Below are 12,768 nucleotides of genomic sequence, written 5' to 3'. Positions count from 1 at the left end.
GCCCAGAACCTCACCCCTCGGTCCAGGAGCGTACGGGGGTCCGGGAGCCTCCAGCTCCTGTCAGGTGCGGCGAGCTGAGACCTCAGTCTCCCGCCGCCCGGCGAGGACCACGCCGCGACGTAGTCGTCCGAGGGCAGCGCGGAGCGCAGCTGCAGCCCGCGCCTCCGCACTCTGCTGACCGTGCACATGCTGTCCTTGAGGCGAGAAGAGCGGCTCGGGAGCGGGAGGGACGGAGTGGGAGGGCTCCCCTGAGGAGTGGGGGAAAGAGGCTCCAGCAGGCCTCTCGGAAAACCCTCCTTGAGAGGGGACAAGGGGGGCCTTCCGTTGGAACGCGCAAGGGCTCGGGGACCCGGTTTGAGCGGCTTTTGCATCGCAAACACAGGTTTTTGTTTTTTTGTGGTTTTTTTGGTCGCCCGTTTATGAGGGTTGGCTCAGGGAGGGCAGATGGCGATTAAAGGGGGACTTCGCCCGGCAGGTCACCCCCTGACGCTGCTATTACACCTCACCGTGCGCACCGCTCCCTTGCCCGGGTGGCTAGACTCGGGACTGGTTCCGGGAAGCGACAGAGGCTAGGACGGGGGCGGGCCAAGCCGAGTTAGGGGCGGAGCCTGGCAGTAGGGGCGGGGGCTCCCATGCTCCCAGGCGGGGCCTCCGCTAAAGGCGCGGAGCACCGGGCGCCGAGAGCGCGGAGCAGAGCAGCGCCCACTGGAGTGAAGTCGGAGACGAGGATCGCGCCGTCCCAGCCCGCCCGCCAGCGTCCACGCCGCTCCCGCACCCTTACCCCTGCCGGCCCTGGCCAGGCGCGACCGGCGGCCATGCAGCCGCAGGGCTGAGGCGGCCCCATGGCGAAGCCGGCGTCCCCGCGGTCCGGGCAACGACGGCGCATGGAGAACTTCCGTAAGGTGCGCTCCGAGGAGGCGCCGGTGGGGGGTGGGGCCGAGGGGGGCGGCCCGGGCTCCAGCCCCTTCGCGGACCTGGCGCCGGGCGCTGTGCACATGCGGGTCAAAGAGGGCAGCAAGATCCGGAACCTGCTGGCTTTCGCCACCGCCAGCATGGCGCAGCCAGCCACGCGCGCCATCGTTTTCAGCGGCTGCGGTCGGGCCACCACCAAGACCGTCACGTGCGTGGAGATCCTCAAGCGCCGCCTGGCGGGCCTGCATCAGGTCACGCGGCTGCGCTACCGGAGCGTGCGCGAGGTGTGGCAGAGCCTCCCGCCGGGGCCCACACCGGGTCGGAAGCCTGGCGAGCCGGCCGCCAGTCTCAGTGTACTTAAGAACGTGCCCAGCCTCGCGATTCTACTTTCCAAGGATGCATTGGATCCCTGCCAACCCGGGTACCAGCCCCCGAACTCCCATCCCGGACCCTCGTCCCAGCCAACTGCACCGACGTCCAAGAGGAGCCTAGGGGAACCCGCGGCTGGAGAAGGCTCTGCGAAGCGGTTACAGCCTGAGCCAAGCGCTGCGGAAGAGGACCGGACGGCCTGAGAGCTCGTGGATCTGGGCCACCTAGACGCGCTGGATCTCACCCCCAGCGCCTCAACCTTGACAAGACGCATCTCCAGCCTTTCATGCCTCGGTGCTCTGGACATAGCTCCTCAGACGGTCAGCATGGACCCCAAGGCAACAAGAGAGGGACCACAGGGAAGCTTCGTTGGACCCCAGGGAAGCTTCGTTCCACCACTTGTGTTGCCTGAAGACGCAGAACTCCACCTTCAGCTTTTTTGAGCCATACTGGAATCTTCTTCAGGGAGGGAGTGGTGGGCAGTGGGATTCTTGAGCCTTGCTCAGGACCCCCAAGGGTTAAAGGCATCCCGTGTCCACCTGAGTACTTAACCGGAGGAGAGCTCTTGGAATCACCTTCACCATTGGCGGATGAGGGCAAGGGGTGAGAAACGGACTGCTTGAAGGCAAGGGAGTCTGAGTTGGGGGGCCGGGTTCTGTTCTGCCCCTCACCCTGGGAGACCGCTTCCTTTCTAGTTTTCCTTACCCCGATGTTAAGGAGCATCCTGAGATCGAGGTGCAGGGGCACCAACATGGGCTCTAGCTTTTTTAACAATTCACCTTCCCCCCTGGCCCAGAAGGAGAGACCCCGGACAGAACTCTCTTTGCCTTCTCCCAAGTCTCAGAGCTGGAGTCCTGCTTCCAATAAAACAAACACAAAAATGACTGTGCCCCCAGGTTTCTTCCTTAGCACTTAACCTATGTGGAAACTGCTTTGGCCTGCCCCCTTGTGACTCAGTCCTCTCCAGCCTGGAGTCCTTGGCCTTTGAGTCTTCAGGGTCAAGCACAGAGACTGGACAGCTTCAGAATGGAACCAGAGGCACATTGCCCAGTCGCTGGCTTCTCCCTCTCCTAGCCTTCCCTGTCTGGCTCTAGCCTCAGGGTCTTGTGGCCGGAAGGGGGCCTTTGTCCCCTGGTGCATTACTACTGAGGGAAAGGGAGGAGCACATTGCTTTTCTGGAAAGGAAAGAAGACAAGCGCCAATGAACTCTCCTAGGGGTCACTGCCAAGGGAGACACACCCCGCTGGGCTCCCTAAACCTGCAGCCTCCTGCCAATTGACAGCCGCATCCAGAAAGCTGGCACAAAACCCCTCATCACCATCCATAGGATCTCCCCTTCACTGCTCGCTCTCTCAGAAAGGACAGCACACCCTTGGGAGAGGGGGAGGAGAGAGACTGAGCACAAATCCACTGCTGGAAATTACTATTCAGCAGAGAAGCTGGAACTTGGGCTGTGAATCACTGCAGGCTCCCTGATAAGCTGCTGCCTCCAGCCCTGCACAGCTGTCTGTTGAGAGATAACAGCCTCATAAGCCTCTCTGTCCAGCTCCAAGTCAGCTGGGGCTGGGGGTGGGGAGAGGAGTGCTGTGTGCTGGAAGGACTCTAGCGGGTAAAGGGGGGGGGGGGGCACCTAGCCCCAGGATCTTAGAAACACACCCTACCACGTGCAACTCAACAGCACCTCTGGAAAGGAGATGGGGAAGAATGTAAGTCACTTTGCTGGCAGAACCCTGAAATAAATCCTTCCAGCGACAAGAGGTGAGTTTCGGCAGCTGACAGACAGGAGGGGCTCTTTAGGGAGTTCTCTACCCATAGGGGAGCTTTGGCCCAGTGAGCCCTGTCATCCAGACACTGTTTGCCCTCCCCAATTTCTTGTTCTTGATGAGTCCCTGCGAAGGGCCAAGGGGTTTATGTGTGCTTGTCCGACTCACAGGGGTGATCCAAGAAGGTTGGAAAAAATGTACTATCCTGACAGCTAAGGTGCCCTGGGCTGGTCCTGGGCTTGTGCATCTGCAGTAATGATAAAACTCGGAAGAGGTCCTGCATGGTAGATGCTTATAGAAGACTGGTCTTGGTTCTGGAAAAGGGCCAACTTTCCAAAACAAGGATCTCAAGTCCTGATTGCCCAGTCACCAGGACAGTGCAAGCAGAGGCTTGTCAGGGAGGGGGGGCTGCAGAGGCTTTCTTTTCTTGATGGTGGGGATCAGATTAAGTCCCTTTTCCTGCCTAGAAATTCATCCTGCGGTATGGGGAGGAGAGGAGCTTGTTTCCCCATCTTCAGAGCATTAACCTGCCTTAATGGTGGGCTGAGTTTCCGCCTCCCATGCCAGAAGGCAGGTAATGAAACACTTTACTTTCTGCACCCTCGTGCCCCCCCAGCAGGTTCAGTTCCCAGGCTTTTGATGGGTGCTGGTGGTGCCAGTGGAGCCCAGCACCCATGAGCACCCTACCCCTGCCTTACTGATCCTCTGGCTCTGCTGACCCAGAAACAGGCTCCAAAGGAAGGTGACCGATATCCCTATACACCCCTAACCCCAAGACTGAGGTGGGAGCCTGAGAAGTGCTGCAATAAGGGGGAGTTGGCTATAGGAGCACCTAAGAGATGACTTACTGACTACGGGCAGAATGGGAGGGAATGGAAGTTGCTCTGTGAGACCCCATCTTTCCAATAGTGACCTCTATCCAGGAGGAGCTTTCTGGGCCCTGTCTTAGGGCACTTTCAGGCTAGGGGTGGCAGTGAAGGCTCACACCCGTGAAATTGTCAGGTGCCAAAATCCATTTGGGAATGTAAATGTATATATAATCCAAGGCCGGAGCTCATGGTCGGTTGGGCAGTGGATCTCCAGCAGGGCCTTAAGGGACTTCGTTGTTGTGCCGGATCCTAGTCTAGGCACACGGTGGGGCTGGGCGGCAAGGGTGGGGCAGGGCAGGGGATCACAGTATAATCACGTTGTTCCCGTTCAAGGATGTCCCAGTTAGTGGAAAGAAAGTAAGTTACAACACAATGCAGTGATAGTGGGAGAAGGTAGGAGCTCTGAGAAGGGGCGCTTAATGCACCCGGGGTTGCTGATGGAGGTGGATCAGAAGGAGGTAGCCAGCAGAACAGGACTGGACAGGCAGTTCCAGGCAGAGCACAGAGAGGTGATGCTATGTCTGGTGTTGCAGCAGCTACAAGTATCTGAAGGGTACCTGGCAACAGGCAGGCGGGGCTGGGGTACCAGGTCGGAGCCAGGTCACTGGGAGGCTCCCCAAAGTAAGTGGGAGGCCAGTGGGAGCCAGGGAGTGCCCCAGTCTGATTGGCATTTGGGAAGGATCCCTCTGATACCTGTGTAGGTGGGCGGTGGATTGGAAGGGGACTGACTGCATCCCTGAGGACACAAGAAGGTAAGAGACGGGGTTACAGGATTTCTTTCCCTTCAGCGCCCATGGTTCTTGGTCACATCGCTTGAAAGAATGAAGAGGTAGATCGGGCAGAGTGGTGGGCAGCACAGCAGGTTTATTGAGAGAGAGTACAAAGCTCCCAAGGAGGAAGGGGACCCGAGAGTGTTGCCACCAGAGTTTCTAAGTCTAGGGGTTTTCGTGGGCTCGTTAGCAGGCTGTTTTCATATGATTAACCCTCCCTGCACCTGTCATCCAATCAGGTTTTTGTCATCTACCTATCACATGGGAAAGGGTGGAGGGCTCCTTCCAGGGTGGTGTAAGATCTTTTCAAGGGTGGTTTCCTCTTAGGGTGGGGGCCCCTTGTCCCTGCCTGCCTGCCTTCCAACTATCCTTCATCCATGGGACTATGGGAGCGTGGTACTAGGGAGGGAGATGGAGACAGATTTGAGAGCTACCCAGGCTAGGTAGGATTTCACTGCCATTATAGCCAGATCAGAGTGGGGCTTCTTCTTGTGGCATTAACCCTACCTGGCCAGGGCTTGGCCTGCCTTCTTGGCATCCCAGGGGACATGCTATGTAAGGGCCAAACAGTAAAGCCTTTAGAGGGGAGGAGGTCCACAGCCTCAAATTGGTAAAAGCTTTAGGAGCTGTTGTTCATTGGCCATGAATTGGCCAGGGCATGTTCACTGCACAGTAGGGGAAAAACCTGGGTAAGACTGTCTCCCACCCTTATCCCTTAACAGGAACCTCTCCACCCCTCCATCTCCCAACCTCTACCCCATTAATCCTGCACTTTGGGCTGTTGCTGTGCACACATTGCTAGGGATGCTCTAGTCCCCTCTATTTCACTGAGATGTTGCAATACCTCTAGGTCTCCCAAGAGGAGGGCAATTGATAAAAGCAAGGGAGGGAGGGAGGGGAAGGGAGGAATGGAAGAAAGAACAGAGAAAATACAACCACAGGAGGGTCTCCCTGGTGACACCACGTTTCTTCTTAGAGCACAAATCTACGTTTGTAATTGTGCCCTCATTAGTGTGATCCTCTGGTTGTCAGTCATCCCAAAAACCAGAAGCCATGATTGGATCCTGCCTGCCTTGCTCCCCACCCAGCTCTTGAAACATAGGAATCCCACAGAGCTGTTGACTGAATGAATAAAGTCTGGTTGAGCCAGATTTATGAACTATTCTGATGCCACATCAAAGTCCTTAACTGTCAGGGACGGTGGCCACCTTCCCCTGTGCCCACCAAGCTTCTCTTCCCATCTGGGCCCTTAGGTTCTACCTGCTTTTAGAAACGAAGCATCACCATAGTGATACGGACTTGTATGTCCCGCATGAGGATTCTGGTTTTGTGTGACACCTGCTGATTATCATAGATGTGGGTTGAAGTGTGTCCCCCCAAAAGATAACGTTGAAGCCCTAACTCTGGTGCCTGTGAATGTGACCTTATTTTGAAACAGGGTCTTTGCAGATGTAATTAATATGTAAGAAGAGGTCATACTGAAGTAGGGTGGGTCCGTAACCTAGTGTGACTGGTGTCCTTATAAAAAGAGGAGAAGAGTCAGACATGCAGAGAGAAGAACAACCCAAGAAGATGGAGACAGAGATTGGAGTTAACGCAGCTGCGAACCAAGGAGTGCCAAGGATTGCCAGCAAACAGAAGCTAAGAAATATGCATGAAACAGATTCTTCCCGAGATCCTTCAGAGATAGCATGGTCCTGCCGACATCCTGATTTTAGATTTCGAACTTCCAGACCTGTGAGAAAATAAATTTCTGTTGTTTTAAGTCACCCAGCCTGTGGCATTTTGTTATAACAGTCTTAGGAATTAAATACAATACATATTCTCACCACATTCAGTGGAAATAGAGAAGAGGAATGTAGGGTGTTTGCCAAGGTCCTTGTTATCAGATTTCCAGTTCTACATGAAAGAGGCTCTCCGCTCTGCAGGCCTGTGCTATCAAATGTAATGCCTGATGTCATATTGAACATACAGGCTTTGGGGAAAAGCTGTGATTTGGGGCAAGTTCATTCTTCTCTGAGCCTCAGCTTTCTCATCTGCAAAATGGGCCAGATTACTGTGGGATAAAGGATATAATATCTTGCTTCCCAGCCATGGTTGGGAAAAAATTAAAAAAAAAAAATAAGATCCCCATGATTTTTTTTGTTTGTTTAAAGATTTTATTTATTTATTTGAGAGAGAGAGAGGATGAGCTGGGGGAGGGGCAGAGGGAGAAGCAGACTCCCTGCTGAGCAGGGAGCCCGACACTGGGCTGGATCCTAGGACCCCAGGATCATGACCTGAGCCAAAGACAGATGCTGTAACTGAGCCATTCAGGTGCCCCTAGATCCTCATATGATTTTTTTATAGTTAATCAGGGTTGACTATTCCCTGAGCTAAAATACAGAGAACAGCACTCAAACTGGTAGGAGAGACATAAAATTAAATCCCCTTCTCTTTCCCTTCACGTTCAGCCAGCCAGTTGGAACCCTTTTCTGGAGAGAAAACAACTGTTAAAGAACTGTTGTGAGCTGCCCCCTAGAGGTGGTTCTGGGAAAGAGAGTGAGCGCCCAGAGCCGGGAGGCAGAGGGAGACCGGCAGCTAATACAGCACAGAGCTTCCCTGCCCTGGGCCCTGTTTCCAGAAAGGAAACAGCATGTGGGATCCAGCTCAATCAGCTACAGAGACTTCGCTTTCTTTGTTTAAAAAAAAAAAAAAGTATAAGGATTTGGAAAAATTGCAACCTGCGTACATTGCTGGCAGGAATGCAAAGTGGTAGGGGCGCCTGGGTAGCGCAGTCGTTAAGCGTCTGCCTTCGGCTCAGGGCGTGATCCCGGCTTTGCGGGATCGAGTCCCACATCGGGCTCCTGGGCTGGGAGGCTGCTTCTTCCTCTCCCACTCCCCTGCTGTGTTCCCTCTCTTGCTGGCTGTCTCTCTGTCACATAAATAAATAAAATCTTTTAAAAAAAAAAAAAAGGAATGCAAAGTGGTAGAGGCTGCTTGGGAATAATTTGTCAACTCTTCAATACAGTTACCATTTGGCCCATACGATACTCCTACAGGTATACCCAAAAGAACTGAAAATATGCATCCATATGAAAACATGTACACAATGTTCATAGCAGCCTTATTCCTAACAGCCAAAACATGGAAACAACTCAAATGTCCGTGAACTGATGAATGGGTAAACAAAGGTATATCCACATAATGGAGTATAATTCTGGCATAAAAAAGAATGAGGTACTGATTCATGCTACAACATAGATGAACCTTGAAAACATTATGCTAAGTGAAAGATACCAGACACACACAAAAATACATATTGTATGAGTCTATTTATATAACATGTCCAGAATAAGTAAATCCATAGAGAGAAGGTAGATTACTAGTTGCTTAGGATAGGGTTGGTGGGTGCCATTGGGTACAGAGATTCTTTTTGGGGTGATGAAAATGTTCTGGAATTAGTGATTACACATCAGAGCGAATATATTACAACCGAGCTGTACAGTTCAAAAAGATGGATCTTATAGTATATAAGTCATATCTCAATAAAAATTATATCCTTTAATGATTTTCTGATTAGGAAATCACATACTAGAAATAAGTAACTACACTGTGAAAAATAACCACTAAAGCCTCCTAATGGGGATGCCTGGGTGGCTCAGTCAACTAAGCATCTGCCTTTGGCTCAGGTCATGATCCCAGGGTCCTGGATCAAGTCCGGCATCTGGCTCCTTGCTCAGCGGGAAGACTGCTTCTCCCTGTTCCTGTCACTCCCCCTGCTTGTGCTCTCTCTCTCTGACAAAGTCTAAATAAATAAATAAAATCTTAAATAAATAAAGCCAGCCTCCTAACGGTGGCCCCACAGGATTACTTTTGAAGGCTGCTTCCTTCTACCACCCCTTCTCCCTGATTCTCAGGCAACCAAGCTGGTGTATTTATCCACATCACCTCTATGCCTTGTCCCCCATATCACAAGCCGCTCTGCCCTGGGAAAAGAACTGTAATTTTACAACAGCAAAATACTTAAAAAAAAAAAAAAAGATTTTATTTATTTATTTGAGAGAGACAGCACAAGCAGGGGGAGCAGCAGAGGGAGAGGGAGAAGCAGGCTCCCTGCCGAGCAGGGAGCCCGATGTGGGGCTCCATCCCAGGACCTTGGGATCATGACCTGAGCTGAAGGCAGACACTTAACTGACTGAACCACCCAGGCGCACGAGGAAAATGCTTTTTCTACTCACCATTTATTGAGCCCTGACAATGTGCCCTGACCATGTGCCTGCCAGGACCATGTTTTCCATGCACTACATACATCTTACGAAATCTGCCCAATAACCTATTGGGTAGGTTCCATTATTATTCCCATTTTATAGATGAGGAAAGTGGCTAAAGAAAGTGAAGTAACTTGTCTAAGGGCATGTGGCAGAGCAATAATTCAGTAGCAGCAAGAATGTCATTCTCTCAGGTGCCTTCTCTCATAGATCCCCATCCCCCTAGCAGTGGGATCTGCATCACTGGAGGTGCTCAAGGCCGGCCGGAGGAAAGGGAAACAATGTAGGATCAGTCAGACTACTGGCCTCAAGGGCGACTCCCGGCCTTGACAGGCAGCATTCGCTTTTTGCCAGTACACACTTCATTCCCAGCAGAGAAAATAAGAGCTTTTCTGGACTGTGATCTTCCCTTTACTAGAAATTCCCAGGGTGGAATGATGCCTTTGTCCTCACAAGTTCCTCAATACCATCATCTGTCCCCTCTGCACGCGTCAGAAAGGCCTCATCACAGCTCCTCCAGGATGAAGGCTCCAGGCTACAGCAGAAGCTGATGGGCTCATCAGCTGGTGGCCTTGACATCCCTGAGGCATCTGAAGCCCAGCAGCTGCTCCTCCAGAGGGACAGAAAAGGATTTAGGGGGCGCCTGGGTGGCTCAGTCGTTAAGCGTCTGCCTTTGGCTCAGGACATGATCCCAGAGTCCTGGGATCGAGCCCCGCATCGGGCTCCCTGCTCCACTGGAAGTCTGCTTCTTCAGACCTCTCCCACTCCCCCTGCTTGTGTCCCCTCTCTCACTGGCTGTCTCTCTCTCTGTCAAATCTTTAAATAAAATCTTTAAAATAAATAAATAAATAAAAGGAAACTTTAAAAAAAAAAGAAATGAAAAGAAAAAGATTTAGGGCAGACGTTGATAGGAAGAGACCAAAGACCCTGATGGCTTTGGGCAAGAGCCAGGATGTCTGGCCTCAACCCTTCTGGGAAGGAGCACCCACCAGAAACAACAGAATGGACTGGGGTCTGGGGGCCCAGCTGGGGGAAAACTTGGGAAGGAGCAGGGCCTACCCCCCAAGTGGTGCGGTAGGCTGAATTCAAAGACAGCCCCTAAGATTCATCCCTGCTGGTGTACATAGCTTGTATAATTGGGGCAGAATCTGCGAATTTGATGGGATATCATTTCCAAGATTAGGCTACTTATCCATTTACTTTGAGTTAATCAAAAGAAAGGTTTCTCTGGATGTGCCTGACTTAATCAGATGAAGTCTTTAAAAGAGGTAAGCTGCGGTACTGTGAGAGGGCCTATGGAGGGGCCATGTGGTAAGAGCTGACAGTGGCTCTTGGCTACCAGCAAGAAAAAATGGGCACTCAGTCCTACAACTGTGAGGAACCGAATTCTGCCGACCACCTGAACAAGCAGGGAAGAGGACTCTGATTTTCAGATGAGACCTCAGACCTGACATCTTGATTTCAGTCTTGTGAGACCCTGAACAGAGAACCACTCATGCCATGCCTGGACTTCTCACCTACAGAAATTGGGAAATAATAAATGGAAATTGTTTTAAACTGCTTAGTTTATGGTAACTTGTTATGCAGCAATAGAAAATGAAGACTGGTGATGAGGGCTGAGAACTGCCCCCAAGGTAGCAGGGGCTTTGAGAAGCTGTCAAAACCTACCTTTGTGGGGCAAAACCCCACAATTTCTGGAATCAGACAAACCTGGCCTCAAATCTAAGAACGATTTATGACCTGTGTGATTCTTGGGCAAGTGCCCTTTGAGTCTATTCCTCCATCCATAAAACAGATAAATGCTTATCTGACAGGGCTGTTATGAGGCTTAGAGGGGATAACAGTTTGCAGGGGCACCTGGCTGCCTCAGTTGATAGAGCATGTGACTCCTGATCTTGGAATTAAGACTTCGAGCCCCATGTTGGGGGTAGAATTTATTTTAAAAAATATAAATAAAAAAATAGTATGCAGCATGCAGAGACACATAATAAATTATAGCCGTAATTGTATTAAACGACACTCTAGTAGCCAATCTAAGGCACTGTAGGCAAAGGGGAGAGACCAGTTGGGATTCAGGCGCAAACATACCCCAACCAGTACTTTCTTAGTTATGGGAGCCCTGACATCATCCTGAGCTTCCAGCTCTTGATTTGATGAATATTAATTGAAATGCAGTGAGGTTAAAGCTTCTCCAAATGTCCTTTGGTTTGGCTGGTGGAAGAAGCTGAGGGCAGGTGCTTTGAAAAGAAAAGCTTTTTTTTTTTTATTTTTTTTTTAAGATCTTATTTATTCATTTGACATAGAGAGAGACAGCCAGTGAGAGAGGGAACACAAGCAGGAGGAGTAGGAGAGAAAGAAGCAGGCTCCCAGCGGAAGAGCCTGACGTGGGGCTTGATCCCAGAACTCCAGGATCACGCCCTGAGCCAAAGGCAGACACTTAACGACTGAGCCGCCCAGGCGCCCCGAAAAAGAAAAGTTTTTTTATCCTTTTACCAGCCAGGATCATACCCCCTAAAGCCACACTGCTAGGGAGGGAAAAGAGAAAGGCAGATGCTCATACCCAGGAGAAAGGGCCTAGAGTGAGGAAGAGGAGCCTGAATGTCCATTTTTTTCTTCCCTCAGTGAGTTCAGGGGTAGAGAATGAAGGATACCAAGACAAGAGACTGTCTCATTAACTCCGGGTGGCAGCGTGGTAATTCAGGCCTGGGGAAATGGCCCCACTGCCCAGGAGCTCAAAGTCACAATGTAATTAATAAGGCCAGATTAGATGTTAAGAGCCTTGGAATGTGATCAAACCCATTTCAGGGGCGCCTGGGTGGCACAGCGGTTAAGCGTCTGCCTTCGGCTCAGGGCGTGATCCTGGTGTTCTGGGATCGAGCCCCACATCAGGCTCCTCTGCTGTGAGCCTGCTTCTTCCTCTCCCACTCCTCCTGCTTGTGTTCCCTCTCTCGCTGGCTGTCTCTGTCGAATAAATAAATAAAATCTTAAAAGAAAAAAAACCCATTCAGAGCTGTCCTTTATAGGAGCCCTCCTGTAGGGATTTGGGGGCAGGCATTTGGCCAGAACTACTGTTTTATTTGAGGCAAATTACGCACAGAGACTGAAATTGTCTTTGCCAATAATTTACTTAACACAGGTTCACTGTGTTAATTATAATTTACAATAATACTTCACAAGCCAATAGCATACAGGATAATGTCTCTTATGGAGCCAATAAAAAATAACATACTCCAAACCAATGACAGATTAATTACACTACTGTTCCAGACAAAGTGGAGATGAAAGAAATAAAGTCCACATTTAGTTGAGGTGAACCTTTCTACGAGTTGGTTCTTGGTAGAGTCAGTCCCTCCAACTAGAAGCGGGATATCAGCGGCCTGCCTAGATCCCTCACTATTGGGCACATAGCAAGCAGGCCAAGACACTGGTGTTGGTGAGCAAAGCAGGCTGCTTTAAAGGTTATTTCTCCAGGGAGCATTACGTGGTTTGTGCCACTGCCTATAAGGAGTAGCCTTGCCACGGTGGGAACAGATGTCCCTTATCTCCCTGAGACTGCTGTGTGGTTTAACACCACTGCCAACCAAGAGCAGCCAGCCCGGCCATGGCAGGAGCAAGTGCCTCAGGTTCTTCCGAGAACAGCAAAGGGTAGTTTTGTCCGGAGGGGACGCTCTCGCTAAGTCCTCACAAATTCTTTATAAAGTTTAAAAGCCCATCAGGTGATAGACACCACCGCCCTTACTAAGCTGCCAACGACCTGAGTCTTTTCGGCTCCAGGTGCAACTTCCATTAGAAAGTTTTAATATCCAGGGGCACCTAGGTGGCGCAGCGTTTAAGC

At 51.2% G+C, this 12,768-nt stretch overlaps 1 protein-coding gene across 1 annotated transcript; it reads left to right on the top strand.

The window, feature by feature from the left end:
• The first annotated feature begins 671 nt into the window (after window positions 1–671).
• On the top strand, window positions 672–4,144 carry RPP25 (ribonuclease P and MRP subunit p25). Its single transcript, XM_026478540.4, has one exon. The coding sequence runs from the start codon at window positions 843–845 to the stop codon at window positions 1,482–1,484; it is 642 nt and encodes a 213-aa protein (XP_026334325.3). The 5' UTR covers window positions 672–842; the 3' UTR covers window positions 1,485–4,144.
• Window positions 4,145–12,768: the final 8,624 nt, after the last annotated feature.

Source organism: Ursus arctos, unplaced genomic scaffold (genome assembly GCF_023065955.2).
Source record: "Ursus arctos isolate Adak ecotype North America unplaced genomic scaffold, UrsArc2.0 scaffold_28, whole genome shotgun sequence".
Classification (NCBI taxonomy): domain Eukaryota; kingdom Metazoa; phylum Chordata; class Mammalia; order Carnivora; family Ursidae; genus Ursus; species Ursus arctos.
Note: the sequence above shows the minus strand (reverse complement) of the source record. Positions and strands in the feature narration are given on the sequence as shown.